Genomic DNA, 19,572 nt, shown 5'->3' with positions numbered 1-19,572 from the left:
CATGGCGTGCCTTAAGACCACAGTGACTGCTCTGGAGGTGGAGTGCCTGGAGACCTCAGTGATGGCTCTGGAGGTGGAGCGCATGGAGACCTCAGTGATGGCTCTGGAGGTGGAGCGCATGGAGACCTCCGTGTTGGCTCTGGAGGTGGAGCGCCTGGTGACATCCGTGATGGCTCTGGAGGTGGAGCGCCTGGTGACATCCGTGATGGCTCTGGAGGTGGAGCGCCTGGTGACATCCATGATGGCTCTGGAGGTGGAGCGCCTGGTGACATCCGTGATGGCTCTGGAGGTGGAGCGCTTGGTGACATCCGTGATGGCTCTGGAGGTGGAGCGCCTGGAGACCTCAGTGATGGCTCTGGAAGTGGAGTGCCTGGAGACCTCAGTGACGGCTCGAGGTGGAATGCCTGGAGACCTCAGTAATGGCTCTGGAGGTGGAGTGCCTGGACACATCCATGTTGGCTCTGGACATGGCTTGCCTGGAGACCTCAGTGATGGCTCCGGAGGAGGACTTCCTGGAGACCTCAGTGACAGCCCTGGAGGTGGAGTGCCTGGAGACCTCAGTGATGGCTCTGGGCGTGGAGCGCCTGGAGACCTCAGAGATGGCTCTGGACGTGGAGCGCCTGGAGACTTCAGTGACAGCTCTGGAAGTGGAGTGCCTGGTCGCGACAAATCTGGACGTGGACTGCCTGGAGACCTCAGTGACGGCTCTGGACGTGGCGCGCCTGGACACCTCAGAGGTGGCTCTGGCGGTGGAGCGCCGGGAGACCTCTGTAATGGCTATGAACATGGAGTGGCTGGAGACCTCAGTGATGGCTCCGGACGTGGAGCGTCTGAATACCTCAGTGATGGCTCCGGACGTGGAGCGCCTGGAAACATCAGTGATGATTCTGGAGGTGGAGTGCCTGGCGACCTCAGTAATGTTGTGGCGTGCCTGGAGACCTCAGTGATGGCTCTGGATGTGGCGTGCCTGGAGACCTCAGTAATGGCTCTGGATGTGGCGTGTCTCCAGACATCAGTGAAGGCTCTTGACATGGAAAGTCTGGAGACCTCAGTGACGGGTGTGGGCATGGAGTACCTGGAGACCTCAGTGATGGCTCCAGACGTGGAGCGCCTGGAGATCTCAGTGATGATTCTGGAGGTGGAGTGCCTGGAGAGCTCCGTGATGGCTCTGGACGACACATGCCTGGAGACCTCAGTGATGGCTCTGGGCGTGGAGCGCCTGGAGACCTCAGTGATGGCTCTGGAGGTGGAGCGCCAGAAGACCTCAGGGATGGCTCTGGAGGTGGAGCGCCAGAAGACCTCAGGGATGGCTCTGGAGGTGGAGCGCCAGAAGACCTCAGGGATGGCTCTGGAGGTGGAGCGCCAGAAGACCTCAGGGATGGCTCTGGAGGTGGAGTGCCTGGAGACCACATTGACAGCTTTGGAGGTGGAGTGCCTGGACATCTTAGTGATGGCTCTGGACGAGGTGTGCCTCAAGACCACATTGACAGCTCTGGACGTGGAGTGATTGGAGACCTCAGTGCCGGCTCTGGAGGTGGAGTGCCTGGAGACCTCAGTGATGGCTCTGGAGGTACAGCGCCTGGAGACCTCAGTGATGGCTCTCGAGGTGGAGCGCCTGGAGACCTCAGTGACGGCTCTGAAGGTGGAATGCCTGGAGACCTCAGTGATGGCTCTGCAGGTGGAGTGCCTGGAGAAATTCGTGTTGGCTCTGGACATGGCTTGCCTGGAGACCACAGTGATGGCTCCGGAGGTGGACTTCCTGGAGACCTCAGTGACAGCTCTGGAGGTGGAGTGCGTGGAGACCTCAGTGATGGCTCTGGACGTGGAGTGCCTGCAGACCATATTGACAGCTCTGGACGTGGAGTGCCTGGAGACCTTAGTGATGGCTCTGGACGAGGTGTGCCTGGAGACCACATTGACAACTCTGGTGGTGGACTGCAGAGACCCCACTGAAGATGTAGGGAGTGAATAGCTGTAGCAGAGACCTGCAGCATCATAGATGCCTTGAGCAGAAGAGGTCCACGAGGCATCGAACGTGTATTTGTACATCCTGCGCCCAGTTAAACAGAGGAAGATTACCTGTGGTGACAACCTAGGTGTGCTGCAACCATAGAGAATTCATCTGGGCTGTTTATCTAGATTAAGATCACATTGTACATGATTTGGCAGCCGGTATTCCCGCTGCTAAGAAGTTCACAGATCATCATAAGCAATTTCTCTGGTCTCTTCACCCTCGGTGTTAGCTCCAAAGTATCCCTCGTTCACAATCTTCCCCTCAGCAATTCCAGACTCAAGGAGCTCTGCTTTCTTCACAGCTGAGACACCTGCTGCTGGATCCAGCTGCGATTTCCGCAAGTATAAAACTAACAGCGATTAGACCCCCCCCCCCTTGTCAATATCAGCAGAAATTCATTTTTACGCAATTGAAGAGACGTGAAGAACCAAGGCTCAGAAACCATCCTCGTGGTGAAACCAGAAGCGAGGAGTTCTGTGACCTTTCCAGAGGTGTCGGCCAAGAGTGGTGCACCCAAATGTCCCCATTAAAGATGGCAAAAGAGAAGGGATAAGCAGAGGATTGAAAGCCACCACCAGGAAGGTAATGCCCGCCCGGAAGCATTTCAGAGTACATTTGAAACGTGACTGGGGCTTGAAAGAATTGTGCTAAGAACTCAAGTTTATAAGGAAAGCACTTTATTGATGTTTCTTTAAAGTAATTGGATCCTGATTTCCACTTAAGAAACAGGTGTTTCCTCACTGCTTGATATACATATTCCAGCCTACAAAGGATTAATCGGTCTTTATCTGGGATGCGCTCTTCGCGGTTTAGCTGCTTACACTGAGAGTTTCACAGCATGTAGCACAAGGTAGCAGCTAGTTTCTCAGTATGTAAAATGGACGCAGTATACTTATCTGCTTGCCTGCCTAAGACCAAAACTTCCCACTACATTCATCAATAAGATTAGACTTCCGACTTATGAGGAGTTTTATTCACCTTGGAATTTTCTGCATTAAAATGTCACCATAAATACAAGCAACATTTACACACTAAATGTATTTTATTGACCTCATTGCTATATCCAAAACAGCTAGCTAGAGACATCTTGGAGGAATGGACTTCACTCGGTGTCACTGCGGCTCCCTGGACGTCCTTCAGAGCTGCGAAACAGAGGTCAGAAGACAAAGCACAAAACACAACCTCTGGCTTTGGAACTGGGTGAGCAGAGTAAGGGAGAAGTCCTGGGTGTAGGAACGCCAGGTGGATCTATGGAGGCCCCAAACAAAATGAAAAGCCTCGGCATTCCAATGGATGCCCACTGACCTCTACCCTTCCCAACCGGTCCAAGTAAAAGCCACAATAATCAACTACTCCTTCCAACTATAACATCCCAACAGTCAAGGAACACCTGTGCCTCAAACACCATGTATTAAAATAGGGCTTGCCTTACAACCTCAGGCTTTCGAAGCATGTACCGTAGAGGGACGCCGAGTTATCCAGGATTTCTTTCAGGGTACCGCCCTCCGTACGTTTGAACAATACAAACAAAGCTTCCACCTTTCGGAAGGTGCGCGTATGCAATACTATCAGCTGTGGCATTGGCTTAGTTCCCCAACATATGTCCAAGAGGCGACTCGTCAGCTCACCATCTTTGAATCTCAGGTTCGCAGGTTTGAGGGGTCAAGGGGTCTAATCTCTAAGACTTGCTCTGTTCTACAGCACTCTCAACAACCCACGCCTCATGGCTATCAGACGCGGTGGGCCTCAGACCTGGACAACGGCATCCCCTCTGAGGGGTGGGCCGCCTGTGGAGGGACATCCCCAGGGTCTACTGCAGCACGCCGCAGTGCTGGTCAGCATACAAGCTGATGACACAATGGTGCTATACCCCTATTGGCCTCCATCGGATGTTTCCGAACTCCCCTCCGCTCTGCTGGAGGTGTCAGAGCGACAGAGGAGACGTTTTGCACATTTGGTAGTCTCGCCCTGGTCTTACGCTATTTTGGAAGGAGGTTCTCAGCCACATTAAAGATGTGGTGGGTTTTCCGATTTCTTCCACCCCATCCATGAGTATCTTGGGCATTAAACCTGGCACGGTGAAAGCCATGACTAACGCAGATTGGCATCTGATCCGTCGTCTACTAGGAGCTGCGAGACAGTCTTTTGCCTTAGGTTGGAAAAAGACTTACCCCTCCCCCCCCTCTATTGCCACTTGGTTCCTTCGGTTGTGGGATGTCCTGGCTTTAGAATTACTTACAGCCCACCTTAACCACACGGACACTTGGCAGCCACGCACATTTGGCAGCCACTTATATGCCACCTCACCAGGACTGAGCACTCCCGTCTGGTGCCCCCCAGATTGCACGCCCTGCAGCTGTTTGACGACCCTCTGGAGCCCTTCTCTCGGGCCGGAAACCAGAAACCCCTGAATGACCCACTTGAAAAAGCAGGCAGGACCCCACCCTTTTTATCTTTTTTTTTTTTACTTTATTCTCTCCCCCCCCTACCGTCCACGGCGCGCCCGGCTCCTACACCCCCCCCATTGGGGAAAGTCCCCATACTTGGCTCCTCTTCTTTCTTTTTCTGTCACCGTCTCTTCAGCCTTCTCTTTTCTTCTTCTTTGTTGTGTGTCTTTGTACAGGTTAAATTTGGAAACGGCGGTCTCACATTCTCACGGTGCAAGATGTCTCCTCTCTATGGCGTCCATGGTTTATTGTTGTTAGGGCTAAGCCTAATATGACCCCATTATACACCCTGACGTGGTGCTGTGGCCTTCGTTTACAGGAGGATTGGACTCTGGACTGCCCTATGCACCTAAATTCGTTCCATATATTTTTCTTTGGAACTGGGCGGGCTGCCTAGCCGTTTAAGATCTGAGAAGGCACCACGCTTGGGGGTTGATTTTGTAATGATGTTCCCATGTACAGCTTAGCCAATGAAGTCACCTCACTGCTATTTTTACTGAGACATGTACCTTCCATTTGTTTGGCCTCAGTTTTCTTCTTTGATTGGCTTTCAATAAACAGTCATAAATAAAAGAAATAGGGCTTGCCATCACCAGCATGGACTGCATTCACGCTGTGTATATGGGGTCGATGCCGTTTCCTCGACAGCGTACTGGTACAGGTAATACTTGTAGTCGATAGCCACTCTCCTAGAGCAGATTTGGGCTAATCTTGGGATCAGAGACCACACATGAGGCGACAGAAGAACATGCAGTGGCTTCAGGCTAATCTGTGGGCTTGGGCACAGAGGCCACACATGAGACGAGAGAAGAACATGCACTGGCTTCAGGCTAATCTGTGGACTTGGGAACAGAGGCCACACATGAGACGACAAAAAGAACATGCACTGGCTTCGGTCTAATCTGTGGACTTGGGAATAAAGGCCACACATGAGACGACAGAACATGCAAAGGCTTCGGGCTAATCTGTGGACTTGGGAACGAAGGCCACACATGAGACGACAGAACATGCACTGGTTTCAGGCTAATCTGTGGACTTGGGAACGAAGGCCACACATGAGACGACAGAACATGCAAAGGCTTCGGGCTAATCTGTGGACTTGGGAACAAAGGCCACACATGAGACGACAGAAGAACATGCAAAGGCTTCAGGCTAATCTGTGGACTTGGGAACAAAGGCCACACATGAGACGACAGAACATGCAAAGGCTTCGGGCTAATCTGTGGACTTGGGAACAAAGGCCACACATGAAACGACAGAAGAACATGCACTGGTTTCCCATAGATATTGTGGGCTTCTGAAGTGCACGCCTGGCATGCAAAAGCACTGGTGTATGTCAGTAAGCTTTCTTCGCTGCTCATATGCTTGAGGTCTACAAACTCCGTGCATTTACTCTCTCACTTTCACTCAGTTCACAGTTGCTACTGCGTAGAAAGCATGAAGAAGCCGGTAGACACTGGCAGGAAAGGAGACAGGGCTCACCCGTCAAAACCTTATCCCAAACTATCCTTTCACCTCTCTAAAAGGACTGGTCATATCTGGTTAAGACATAACCTTTCAGGAGAGGGAGAGCATTTATGGTTAGCTACGTCCCTCCGGTAGCCACCCCACCCCTAGCCCCTCGAGAACACCACAACTAAAGCAAAAGGCCCAGTGAGAGCACCACCTGCAGCGAGCACACACATGAACCATGACGAAATATTACAGTCTGCATTGAGCACACAGGGTGCCCAAGGCAGTCACAGCCCCACCTACAATGAGCACACGGGGTGTCCAATCTACTCATAATACCACACAGACCTGAGCAGACAGGATACCCTGTGAGATCACAGAATCAACTACACTGAGCACACGAGGTGCCCAGCCTACTCGTAGTACCACGGAGACCTGAGCAGACAAGATACCCTGTGAGATCACAGAACCACCCACACTGAGCACACGGGTGCCCCGCCTACTCACTGTACCACGGAGACCTGAGCAGACAGGATACCCTGTGAGATCATAGAACCACCTACACTGAGCACACGAGGTGCCCAGCCTACTCGTAGTACCACATACCTGAGCAGACAGGATACCCTGTGAGATCACAGAACCACCTACACTGAGCACACGGGTGCCCCGCCTACTCATTGTACCACAGACCTGAGCAGACAGGATACCCTGTGAGGAGATCACAGAACCACCTACGCTGATCACACGAGGTGCCCAGCCTACTCATTGTACCACATAGACCTGAGCAGACAGGTACCCTGAGAGATCACAGAACCACCTACGCTGATCACACGAGGTGCCCAGCCTACTCATTGTACCACATAGACCTGAGCAGACAGGATACCCTGTGAGGAGATCACAGAACCACCTACGCTGATCACACGAGGTGCCCAGCCTACTCATTGTACCACATAGACCTGAGCAGACAGGATACCCTGTGAGGAGATCACAGAACCACCTACGCTGATCACACGAGGTGCCCAGCCTACTCATTGTACCACATAGACCTGAGCAGACAGGATACCCTGTGAGGAGATCACAGAACCACCTACGCTGATTGTTGGACCCGGCCTCGTAGAATGGCCCTCCGTGCCCCCGCACCACCGAAACCTGGTACCTACAGCCCGAGCACCCGGCCCAGCCGAACCTCCCCACCAGGACACACGCACCGACCCGGACATCCCCGTCCCTGGCCTCTCTCCTTTCGGCCACCCCGGGCCCGCGTGCCCACTTCATGCACCAAGATGGCCGCCCGGCCCCAGCGCGACCCGGGCCTAGAGGCGCCACTCCGGCTGGAGGACATCACGCTTCCAGGGGATGAGAGAGGGAGGAGCAGTTTCTATCGCACCTCTGAACTCCCCCGGGACGATGGGTTTCGATCGGCCCTCCGGCCCCCCTGAGGGCTGGCTCCCCGCCTGCTGGGTGTCTGGGACTCCTCCCGACCCGGCCCTGAAAGGATCAAAAGACAATAGCAGGAAATCCCGGCAAGCGACCCCCAGGTGACAAGACCCCTGCCTGCACAGACTCCGGACATCAAAGAGGGGTCGAACTATAACAAGGGGTGCTCGGGGGCTGTCCGGCAGATTCGACGCTGGAACAACGAGAGCCTGCTGACGTGGTCGCGGCTCCTGGAACTGGAACTCACCTGAGCCCTGCTGAGTGACTCGCGGCTCCCTGAAGATCGTAAGACCTCCGAACTTGTACCTGAGCCCTGCTGAGTGACTCGCGGCTCCCTGAAGATCGTAAGACCTCCGAACTTGTACCTGAGCCCTGCTGAGTGACTCGCGGCTCCCTGAAGATCGTAAGACCTCCGAACTTGTACCTGAGCCCTGCTGAGTGACTCGCGGCTCCCTGAAGATCGTAAGACCTCCGAACTTGTACCTGAGCCCTGCTGAGTGACTCGCGGCTCCCCCAGACTCTCACGGTCCCGCCGGACCCCAACTCCGACCACGTATTCCCCAGCTCGAGGATTGTGAGCTGTGCGCCGGATACGTCCCTGCTTTGAACCGTTACCAGAGACAGTCCCGCTACCCCCTACCTTTCCGAGACTCTTGAGCCCGTGCTCACCTTGTACATATTTGCAGTGATACCTGTTTGATAAAGCCTGTTCTGAGAATACCCAGTGTGGTCTCTCTGTGTCGTGTGGTGCCAGAAGTACGATCCTAGTTGCGAGATTCCTCCCCCTGGGGAATCTCCCGCCAGTGCCCGGCTACGATACTTTGAGGGTGGGTCTCAGGGTAGTCAGGACCCCTTTCCGGGCTCCTCTGAGGTCGCCGTCTAACACTGATCACACGAGGTGCCCAGCCTACTCACTGTACCACAGACCTGAGCAGACAGGTACCCTGAGAGATCACAGAACTACCTACGCTGATCACACGAGGTGCCCAGACTACTCGTAGTACCACATACCTGAGCAGACAGGTACCCTGAGAGATCACAGAACCACCTACACTGAGCACACGGGTGCCCCAACTACTCATTGTACCACAGACCTGAGCAGACAGGATACCCTGTGAGGAGATCACAGAACCACCTACGCTGATCACACGAGGTGCCCAGCCTACTCATTGTACCACATAGACCTGAGCAGACAGGATACCCTGTGAGGAGATCACAGAACCACCTACGCTGATCACACGAGGTGCCCAGCCTACTCATTGTACCACATAGACCTGAGCAGACAGGATACCCTGTGAGGAGATCACAGAACCACCTACGCTGATCACACGAGGTGCCCAGCCTACTCACTGTACCACATACCTGAGCAGACAGGATACCTGTGATCACAGAACCACCTACACTGAGCACACGGGGTGCCCCGCCTACTCACAGTACCACACAGACCTGAGCAGACAGGATATTAGCGGAGAAGAGGGATATTGGTTTGGGGAGAGAGGCACAAAAGAGATGAGAACAAGAAAACGAGAAAGATTAGGAGAAAGGAGAGAAAGAAAAGAACATAGTGGTGAGTGAGAGAGGAAAGAATTCGAAGGAAAACAAAAGAGAATGACATAATTAGGCTTAATTGCCGAAACATAAAAATAATTTTGTCATATCAGGTATTCATAGACATGGTAATTGGTGAGACCATAAATAGAGCGAATGTAGGAGGCATCATGATACGTTATACAGTCATTATGTAGTAGATGAAGTTAAACATATTGGGACCGTATGGATATAGGCTATTGACGGTGATATCGCAAGTGCTGTTATCAAAGGCGAATTATGGCAGGCAATGGAAAGTCTTCTAAGCGGCTATCTTCTTATCATACGCTCACGAGCGAAAATAATATCTTTAAAATGTCAAATGTGTTGTCGGAAAGAAAACCAAACAAAGTGAACATACATCAGGAAAACATTTCTTATTAAAAAATCCCAAACAAATGAGGGGATCAGGTCAGGTATGTCGTCAGAAACGAAGTGGGAAGAAATATATGTACATCAGGGAAAAGCTTTTCTTATTATGTTCTCGGTCGCCTCCTCGCTTCCTGCTGATCGGAAGCGAGGCATTCTCCAAACATAACGAGACTCCTCCCACCGAAGTCCGCCTGGCAGGTTAGTCGTCTAGCTGTTGGAGACTGAAACAGCTGACGTCACCTGCCGGCCGGCACTTCCGGCAAGATCCGCATTTCAGGCCCGAAGACGCCCACATCGGCGCTTCGTATACTTCCACGGAGCTTCGCAGGAACGCAGGAGAGTACGCGAAGGCTCCATCAGCAACCGGACTCGCTGTCCGGACCGCGCAAGGGCGCCTAAAGCTCCCAACGTCAGGAGCGCTTGACCCTTCCTTCGCGACTCGTGCAACGGCACGGAGTCGTGCTTATTTTGTCCCTCACACCAGCGCAGGAGCGCTTGACCCTTCCTTCGCGACTCGTGCGACGGCACGGAATCGCGCTTACTTTGTCCTTCACATCAGCGCAGGAGCGCTTCCCCCTTCCTTCGCGACTCGTGCAACGGTACGGAGTCGTGCTTACTTTGTCCCTCACACCAGCGCAGGAGCGCTTTACCCTTCCTTCGCGACGCGTGCGATGGCACGGAGTCGCGCTTACTTGTCTCTCACGCCAGCGCAGGAGCGCTTCATTCCAGGTGACTATTTGGGGCTCATGTTTTGTGTTGCCTGTGTCTGCTCACTTTAATTGGCGCAGCTGTTACTCCTTCCTCCACTCTCAACCTTAGGTGGTGCCGACACAAGACCCCAAGAACCACAGAGGGTGCCCCACCATGACATCCACCACATTGCCCTCACCCTTTCCTTGGCAGCCTCCCCCGGTCCCCTCTTTGACTTGGTTAGTGATATCTGGTCCTTCCGGGTAGAGAAGGGCGCAGGAGGTGGTTGTCCACGTTGTCCCCGTGGGATCTCTCCACAAGCAGAAGGTAAGACTTGTGGGGACCTGACAGATACCCTGTTATATCACAGAACCACCTACATTGATTACATGGGTGCCCGATCTACTCGTAGTACTACACAGACCTGAGCACACAGGATACCCTGCGAGCAGGGCCGGACTGGCTGTAGCGGGCACCAGGCGATTTCCCAGCGGGCCGCTAGGGTGGGGGGCCGGTTTTGTGCCCCTGGGGGGCCGTTTTTGTTACGGGGGTCAGCAATATCGGCCTCCTGTAACTAAATCGGCATAAACCAGCCCTTGCAAACTGCACGGCTGCAACCCCCCTCATCCCAGGGGGGCCAGCCGAGCAGTTTGCCAGGGCCAGTTTTGGTTCCCAGTCCGGCCCTGCCTGTGAGGAGATCACAGAACCACCTACACTGAGCGCACGGGGTGCCCAGCCTACTCATAGTACCACACAGACCTGAGCAGACAATATATCCTGAGAGATCACAGAACCACCCACATTGAATGCATGGGGTGCCTAGCCTACTAGCAGTACCACATACACCTGAGAAGACAGGATACCTGTGAGATCACAGAACCACCTACACTGAGCACACGGGGTGCCCAGTCCACTCATAGTACCACGAAGACCTAAGCACACAGAATACCCTGCGAGATCATAGAACCACCTACACTGAGCTTGGTGGATTGACAATGCATTCATGGCACACCCGATGCCATTCCAGAAGCACCTACTTCCAAGTGCACAAGGTGCCCAGTACAGTCAGAGAACAGCTTACAAACAAGCAAACAGTATATGCAATGCAGCACAAAATGTCTTCGCACACAGCGCACCCAGCAGTGCCCCAGTCCCACCTACACCGGCCCACCCGATGCCCAACGTAGTCTTGGACCCACCTCCATGTGAACACATAGGATGCTCAACTGTCAAAGCATGATGTGAAGAACGGATACAAAAGAAGAACTCACCTCATCATATGGACAAGAGGAAATAATCCCACTGAAATTCCAAAACTCGGCCCAGAAATCTGGATAGGACTCCACAGACCACTGGTACAGCTCGTTGTAATTGGCTGAAAAATACAAATAACTCCATTACAGAAAGACATTCACCTCAGAGAGTAACAAAACAACCTGCTCTACACCTACCCAAACAGGCACTGACAAAGATCGCAGGTAATCTATATGTGTGGAGCACATGAAAACTTGCCTCTCCAACGAGAGGCTGAAGCAGACGCCACTTCTTTTCCTGATAAGGTGTTCCGCACAGGAACAGATGTGCCGCACACCACCAATTTATCAAAAGAGGAACTCAGAAGATGGATTCATATAACCAAGGATTATCCATTTATCCAGCTGAGATGCGAAGCATGTGGACATATTAAGCCATGAAACATCAGTACAGGGACAAATATGGAGCACCTCTTTTCCCATCAGACATCTGTACAGGAAGTTGTATCACTTCCTGCCTTCTCCCTATTTCGATCAACTATTCTAGGTATCCCATTGCCTGTCGTCCCCTGAAAAGGGAGGACGTAGACAAGGGTGTAGCCCGTTAGGGTCTCAAAGGGTCTTGGGCCAGAACCCCTGTTCCAGTGAAACCTACACTGTAAAATTATATTCATGTGCCTCCCCCAGCACCCCATACTCTAAATAAACACAAACACACCCAGACGTAGACAACCTAGACACACACATAGCTTCAAACAGCCCACAGACCCAATCTCATTCACATCCCATCCATGGAGCTGCTGACATGCCATTTCCCTGTCTTTGCAACTCACACAGCCATGTTCCAGCTCATCTACAGGCCTCCCTGTCAAAGTGTCAACTTCATTTATGAATTCTCTGTTCTCCTCACCTCCTCATCTATCCAACATGCCCCCACAATCCTCTTCAACCTCATCGAAACACTCAACGTGGTACAGCATTTCACACAATCAAAACACTTCAATGGCTACATCCTCAATCTCATCTTCTCAACATCACCAACAATCCAATGCAAACCACCCATACCCTTGGACTGGACTGACCATTCTTCCATCCCTATCTCCCTGCTCACCCTACTACTAACTAATCAAGGTGAATACAAAAGAGGAGACAGAAGTTTCAGATCGTTCAAAGACTTCACCATAAACAATCTAATGCTTATACTTATCTCTGACCCCATCAAGTCAACGTCCAACGCTAATATCCTTCTCAGCAACTTCATATGTTTTTTCGAAAGCTATGTGAACATCCACGCCCAAGCAGAACACGCAAGTGAAAGCCAAAGCCGTCAGAGCCCTGGCATTCTACAGACCTTGCTGACAATAAACAATAAACAATCCATCCGCAGACAGGAAAGAAAATGGAAGAAACAATTAACCGCAAAGACCTCGATACTGAAGACCCTCCACACAACACAAACACAGCTCACTGCATCAGCCAAAGCAAAGTACAATCCCGCTGCCACCAACAGAAGCAGATCAATCTTCAATCAAGCACTGGATAACCTCCTGCTGGACCCACCTATTCCTCACTCCACAGAGAAGTGCAGTGCCAACACCAGCTTCTTCACTGAAAAAACACAGAAGATCGGACAGCAATATCAAGCCAGCTTCATCTCTCACACCCACCCTTTCCCAAAGAATCCCACAAGGGACATGCCTCCCTCAGATCTGGCCGACATACTAAACGCCCTCAAAGCCAATTTTTATGAAGAGGTCTTACCATAGCGCTTTATAAAAGCTCTCACTGGAATGCTCTTCTCACCCTACTTACCACTGTCAATGCCTCCTTTACTCAAGGCATCTTCCCAGCAGCTCTCAAGTCAGGCCTCCCATTTCTAAAGAAACCCCACTAAACCCTGAAGACTTCGTCAGCTACCGGCCCAACACTCACCTATCATTCACCAACAAGAGCACTGAAAAAGCGGTATATGTTCAAGTTTAAGATCACATCAATAGTGACCATCTCCTGCACAACTACCCGTCTGGCATAAGATCACACGCAGCATGGAGACCCCACCTACAGGTCATAAAACAACGCCCTCTTGAACGCAGATGAAGACGGCCCCTGCCTCCTGATATTGCTGGACTTCTCCGCTGTCTTTGATGACGTTGGCCATACCATCCTCACACGCACACTCGAGTCGCGAATGGGAATCACCGGCAATGTTATGCAATGGTCTCCTCCTGCCTCTGGAACCGACACCAGTTTGCTCAAACGAACACTCCCACAAGGTTCCATACGGTCTCCGGACATTTTCAACCTCTACATGGAGCAGCTCAGGCTCTACTCACAAATCACAGCATCAAGCTTCACCAACAATGCCAAAACTACACAACTGTTTGAAAGAGTCCTCTGCTTCAGACATTCAATGCCTCAAACACTGCTTGAACATCATCCAGTGCCTACCCGAAGCTCAACCCAATCAAGACGGAACTCTGTTATTTGCCAACAACAAAAAAACTGTACAAATCTGGCTCAATGATATGAACCATGACGGCTTCAAATCCCAACCCTCACCAAATGCCAGATCACCTAAATTCACCCTGGACACCAAACTCTCCTTCAAATAACACATTGCCAGAAAAAGGAAAACAAATGAGGAAGAAGACCTGGTACCAGCTCTCTTTCTAAAGAACATTAAACTGTTTCTTCTAGAAAGCAACTTCAGAACTACTCTTCAAGCCACCATACTCTCACATCTGGATGGGGATTGTTCTATCCCCACTCTCACCCAGACTCCACACTGGCATCCCTTAGGGGCATCCTAGTTGCTGTATCCAGGGTCTGAGAAACTTGATCAAATCACCCCCATGCTAAACGGAACTCCATTGGCTCCCCTTGCCAGCACACACCATCTTCAAATTTAGCTACATTAGTTACAAAGCCAACACAACCAGCACGCTCACTTATCTTGCAAAGAAAATCACCACCTCTGGTGGTTATCAGCACATCTGCAGCCAGGACACCATCAGACTACAGACTAAGAAGTGTAAGAAAGAACACTAGGCAACTGATCTTTTCCACCAATGCAACCAGGATCTGTATTCCAGGTGCATAGGTGGGAACCATGTGCCCATCTGAAACGCTGCTCCAATTTAGGAAAGAATTTAACAGTCATCTTTTTAAAGAACATTACATCACAGGGCATTAACCGATACACAACTCATCTTCCTCTCCGACCCATTGCCTTCCTTACGCTTGCCTTTGACCATGTACATGAGCGTCCGGATCGGATGCTTTAACCAATTGGGCCCTTTCCATTGCAAGTTATACCTGGCAGACCTGCAAGCTATTAATTCGCTCCACTTCTTTACGACATCCCTCATTAATTAATCAAAATCTCAAAATTTCCTGCACTCCTATTCCCACTGTAAAGGATGATGAACTTCCAAAACCAGAGAGAAACTCCCCAGAAACACACTGAATGTACAATAGGTTTTATAGCTAACTACCATATAAAATGTGTTAACACTATCATAGTAAAAAGCTCATCATACCATCACCAACCCTGCTACAACTACTTGACCTTAAAAATAGGATAGAAAGAAGGGGGGATGGTGAGATGGCGAGGGGGATCATAGAGAATAACAGAACTTTCAGACTGGCTTTCAATTGCAGTATTAAAACCTAAGAAATGTGGTAACTTTCACCTGTGGGTTGATCCAAGCATTTTAAACAATAGCTGGAGAAATACTCAGCAATTCCTTAGCCTTAATCTGCAAGAATTGTGGAAGAGAGATGGAGTACATGGGGGATGAGAAAGTGAGGAATGATGGCAGATTATCAAACAAAGAAGGGTATGACAAATATGCTTAATGGAAATGCATTTTCTAGAGGAACCAATTCTGATCTGACAACTTCCCAGTTACAGTACTTTGGGATTAGTAAAATAACTGCAGCTGATGGAATAGACTAGACTGCGGAGCAGCTGGTCAAATTATGACTGTTCGTTAAGTAGAAAGGTGTATAGGATTATCACGATTTACTTGGAGAATAATACAAAAATTAATAAAAGGAATCAGCGTCTGTGTCACTATCATACCTAGAAGGCAATTAGAGGGGTACATTTGTGTCCCTGCATTAAATTCTCAGATGCCTGTTGACTCGCACTATATTTAAAATGTGGGTATATAGAGTACAAAACCAGGCCCTTTGTGGAGCATGACAGTGCTGTACAATCACAGATGTAAAAGGATATTACCTCAAATATTGGTGGTACCTTACACCCCCTCCTCACACTCTTCTTCTGCACCTCAGGCACGGCCCCCTATGCACTCACCTAACCTTGTAGTAAGGTTTCCCTGCACACCATCTGTACCTATGTCACTCCTAAACCTGTAATACTATTTTAGTCACTGAACCAGGCTCTCTCACCCCAATATTCCCCTTTTCTATTGCCTACATTTACTTTCTACAGCTTTACCTCATCAAGCCCTGAGCCCTAGATCACACTGTTGCTAATGTGTGTGCTGATGGTTCCCCTCCTTCCTCACTGGACGAACGCAGAGGATCCACTTCTCACCTTTCACCTCTGAACCCAAGGAGATCACCTGAGGTGTCTCCCCCCCGTGCTCATTCCTCAGCCCCATGCTCTTCAGTGCATACATGACCCCGCTAGCCAACATCCTCAGATCCCACGGTCTCAACATATTTCCTAAGCAGACGACACCCAACTCACCCTCTCACTCACCAACGACCCCACAACTACCAGAATCAACTTCCACAGATACATGGCAAGCGTCGCCAACTATATGAAGAACTGCCTGCCTGCAGCGGATCACAGACAAGATGGAAGTACTGATCTTCGGCAACAGCAGGTTCACATGGAATGACTTCTGGTGGCCATCAGACCTAGGACCCGCGCCCACTCCTTCCGACCACACCATAAACCTCTGAATAATCATTGACAACAAGCTCACCATGAAATCGCAGATCAACCAAGTCTTCCTCACTCTACATAAGATCTTTAACCCCTTCCCCGCTCATGACGGAACCCCTCCGTCATGAGCCACGGGTGCGCTGTGCTCATGACGGAGTGGTTCCGTCATGCTGCGGCCGTTGGCGGCCGCTCCTCCCACGCGGCGCTAATTCCCCGCCTGTGCAGGCGATTAGCGCAGTGGGTGGAGCCATGACGGAACCACGCCGTCATGAGCACAGCTCACCCGTGACTCATGACGGCGTGGTTCCGTCATGAGCACAGCGGCGCCGTCAACCCCCCCAAACCCCCCCAGCGCTGCAGCGGAATTCGCGCCGCAGCGAAGGGGTTAAGTGGCTAGCCCTACAAACGAGAAACACTGTGACGACACAGGCCCTCATCACCAACCAACAGGACTACTGCACCACCCTCTATGTAGGAATCACTGCACACCTCCAACAGAGACTTCAGACAATACACAACGCCGCAGCCAGACTCATCCTTAGCCTTCCCCGTCAAATCCACATCACACCCCACCTCAGGCAACTCCACTGGCTACCCATACAGAAGAGATGCCAATTCAAGCGGCTGACCTACACACACAAATGTCTACACAACCAAGGTCCCACCTACATTAACCACCGCCTGAACGTCCACCAACCGTTGAAAAGACTATGAACCACCTACCTCTCACTTGCCCACACTCCCCACATATACAGAAGTAGAAGACTGGAGGACGCTCATTCTCCCACTTCGTAGCAAAAACCTGGAATAGCCTCCCCACGCAACTCCAGATCATAACCTCACTTCTGGAATTCCGAATGGCCCTCAAGACTCTGGGACCTGCAAGCAGCTGGATACCCGATTGGGTGATTAGCGGCGCTTTATAAATCCTGATTGATTGATTCTCTTTCCTACATGCCTGTACACACCTACTAATTCTACCATAATTTTGCTCGTACACTTCACACTTACGGAAGCCACCTGGCTTTCCCCGACCCGTCTTTGGCCTCTCTTCAGGCATATAGCCTCAGCCCCTATAACGACCTCCTAGCACACACCCACTGGTTCCCCTGCAACTCTACTCAAAGGTTGCACTTTGCAAGTGCTCCGTCTTGCAATTCACCACAGCACTTAGAGATGCTGGATTCCCCCTTATCTCACAAAGGCACACCGTCTTGCCCCATGGCTCGCCTTGGACACACAAGTACTAATCCAGCTTCCTCTGGCTCCCTTTTCCACTATCTCATAGCCACTCACCCACTTGCTTGTCCCAATGATTCCTCATTCATCTGCCATCTCCTCTTTAGTTTGCCAGGCTTATGTTCCATGCCAACTTCTACTGGAACTCCTCTACTCTCAACCCCAGTCACCCAGATTCTCTTCTGCCACCGGCCAACATCTAGAACTTACCCAGTCGCACCCCATAGCTCTCCTGCAGGCTAGCCCTGAACCGGTCCATGTTGGTGTTCCGCTTCGAGTCAGGGAACCAGAGCGCCTGTGAGCCTAGGATTTCTTCTGGGCAACCCGACATGGCAGGGGGTGTCTGCTGTCCAAGGCAAGAAGAATACCAGTTTGACTAGAAACGGTGCCCCTCAGCTCCAAAAAGGGGAAGTTCTGCAGAAGTAGTCCTTGTCCTTACTGGGGATGGTCCTCTACAGCTAGAAGCGAAGATGCTCCTCATCAACGCCTGCAGGAAGTGCTCCTCCTCAATGACTGCAGAGGGAGCTACTCCTCTCTCTCTGCAAGGGATGCTCCTCAACGACTGTAGGGAGATCACCTCCTCTACCTACAAGGGATATTACTCCTCAACGACTGCAGAAGGTGCTCCTCCTCTTCCTACAAGAGATGCTATGCCTCAGTGACTGCAGGGAGTGCACCTCCTCTCCCTACAAGGGATGCTATGTCTCAGTGACTTCAGGGAGTTCTCCTCCTCTCCCTAAAAAGGATGCTATACCTCGGTAACTGCAGGGAGGGATCCTTCTCTACCTACAAAGGATGCTGTGCCTCAGTGTGCATGGAGTGATCCTGCTCTACCTACAAGGGATGCTGTGCCTCAGTGCGCATGGAGTGATCCTGCTCTACCTACAAGGGATGCTGTGCCTCAGAGACTTCAGGGAGTGCTCCTCCTCTGCCTACAAGGGATGCTGTGCCTCAGTGACTGCAGGGAGTGCTCCTCCTCTGCCTACAAGGGATGCTGTGCCTCAGTGACTGCAGGGAGTGCTCCTCCTCTCCCTACAAGGGATGCTGTGCCTCAGTGACTGAAGTGGGTGATCCTCCTCTACCTACAAGGGATGCTGTGCCTCAGTGACAGAAGGGAGTGCTCCTCCTCTCCCTACAAGGGATGCTGTGTCTCAGTGACTGCAGTGGGTGATCCTCCTCTACTTACAAGGGATGCTGTGCCTCAGTGACAGCAGGGAGTGCTCCTCCTCTCCCTACAAGGGATGCTGTGCCTCAGTGACTGCAGTGGGTGATCCTCCTCTACCTACAAGGGATGCTGTGCCTCAGTGACAGCAGGGAGTTCTCCTCCTCTCCCTACAAGGGATGCTGTGCCTCAGTCACTGCAGAAGGTCCTCAGCATCCAAGGGATGATTCCCCAGCCTTTTACTGCTAGAGGGCTGCTAGGGGTGCTTCTCCTCAGTCACTGCAGAAGGTGCTCCTCCTCTGTCTGCAAGGGGTGCTCCTCCACTGTCAGTCACTGCAGAAAGGGCCTCCTTCCCTTCTCCTCTCCCTCCTGCAGGTGCTGCTCTCCTCTCCCTCCAGGGGTGTTATGTTGGGGATGTGGGTGCCTCTTCTCTCCCTCCAGGGGGTGCTCCTCTCCCTCCTGCAGGTGCTGCTCTCCCAGTGCTGCTCTCTCAGTGCTGCTCCTCTCTTCTCCCTCTGCTGCTGCTGCACACGCAGGTCCTGCTCAGCCCCAGCCCCTCCGTCCTGCTCGCACGCGTCCAGCCCGGGCTCCTGGAACCTCCTCTCTGGTGCATCTGAACCTATAGGCTTGGCCCCGCCCCTCCCATGACAAGTAAACATCCACACAGGTATCCCTTCGCTCAGGGCGAGAAGTAGTGCGATCCTTGGAGTAGCCAAACGTCAGGGCACGCAGTGCGTCAGAGTGACGAGCACGCAGCGTGGCCAGCGTCACGTGACAGCGAGGACGGCCGTCTAGTGAGCATGCGCAGACAGCACAAAGTGGGACCCGTCAGGCGAGCCGCAGCTTGACCCCGAGGGGGCCCCCGAACACTACACTGTGGGGCCACCAGCCTGTCCAAGGAGCCTTCTGCGGGACCTCTGCTTACATGACACAGGGGCGGAGCTTCCACTGGGGCAGCAGGTGCAGTGGCACCAGGGACCCGAGGTGCCCCCTGAGCA

General features: G+C 51.9%; 1 protein-coding gene across 1 annotated transcript in view; it reads right to left on the bottom strand.

The window, feature by feature from the left end:
• The window catches only part of AACS (acetoacetyl-CoA synthetase), a 223,106-nt gene extending 203,802 nt beyond the window's left edge, over positions 1-19,304 (bottom strand). Inside the window, exons 1-2 of the mRNA XM_085635188.1 lie at positions 17,623-19,304; positions 11,271-11,374 (exon numbers count right to left, since the gene is read on the bottom strand). Of these exons, the coding sequence (XP_085491314.1) occupies positions 11,271-11,374; positions 17,623-17,743 (225 nt within the window). The 5' untranslated portion in view covers positions 17,744-19,304. The remainder of the gene's footprint in view (positions 1-11,270; positions 11,375-17,622) is intronic.
• Positions 19,305-19,572: the final 268 nt, after the last annotated feature.

The sequence above is a fragment of the Triturus cristatus genome, chromosome 11 (genome assembly GCF_964204655.1).
Source record: "Triturus cristatus chromosome 11, aTriCri1.1, whole genome shotgun sequence".
Classification (NCBI taxonomy): domain Eukaryota; kingdom Metazoa; phylum Chordata; class Amphibia; order Caudata; family Salamandridae; genus Triturus; species Triturus cristatus.
This window is presented reverse-complemented; position numbering and strand designations above follow the sequence as displayed.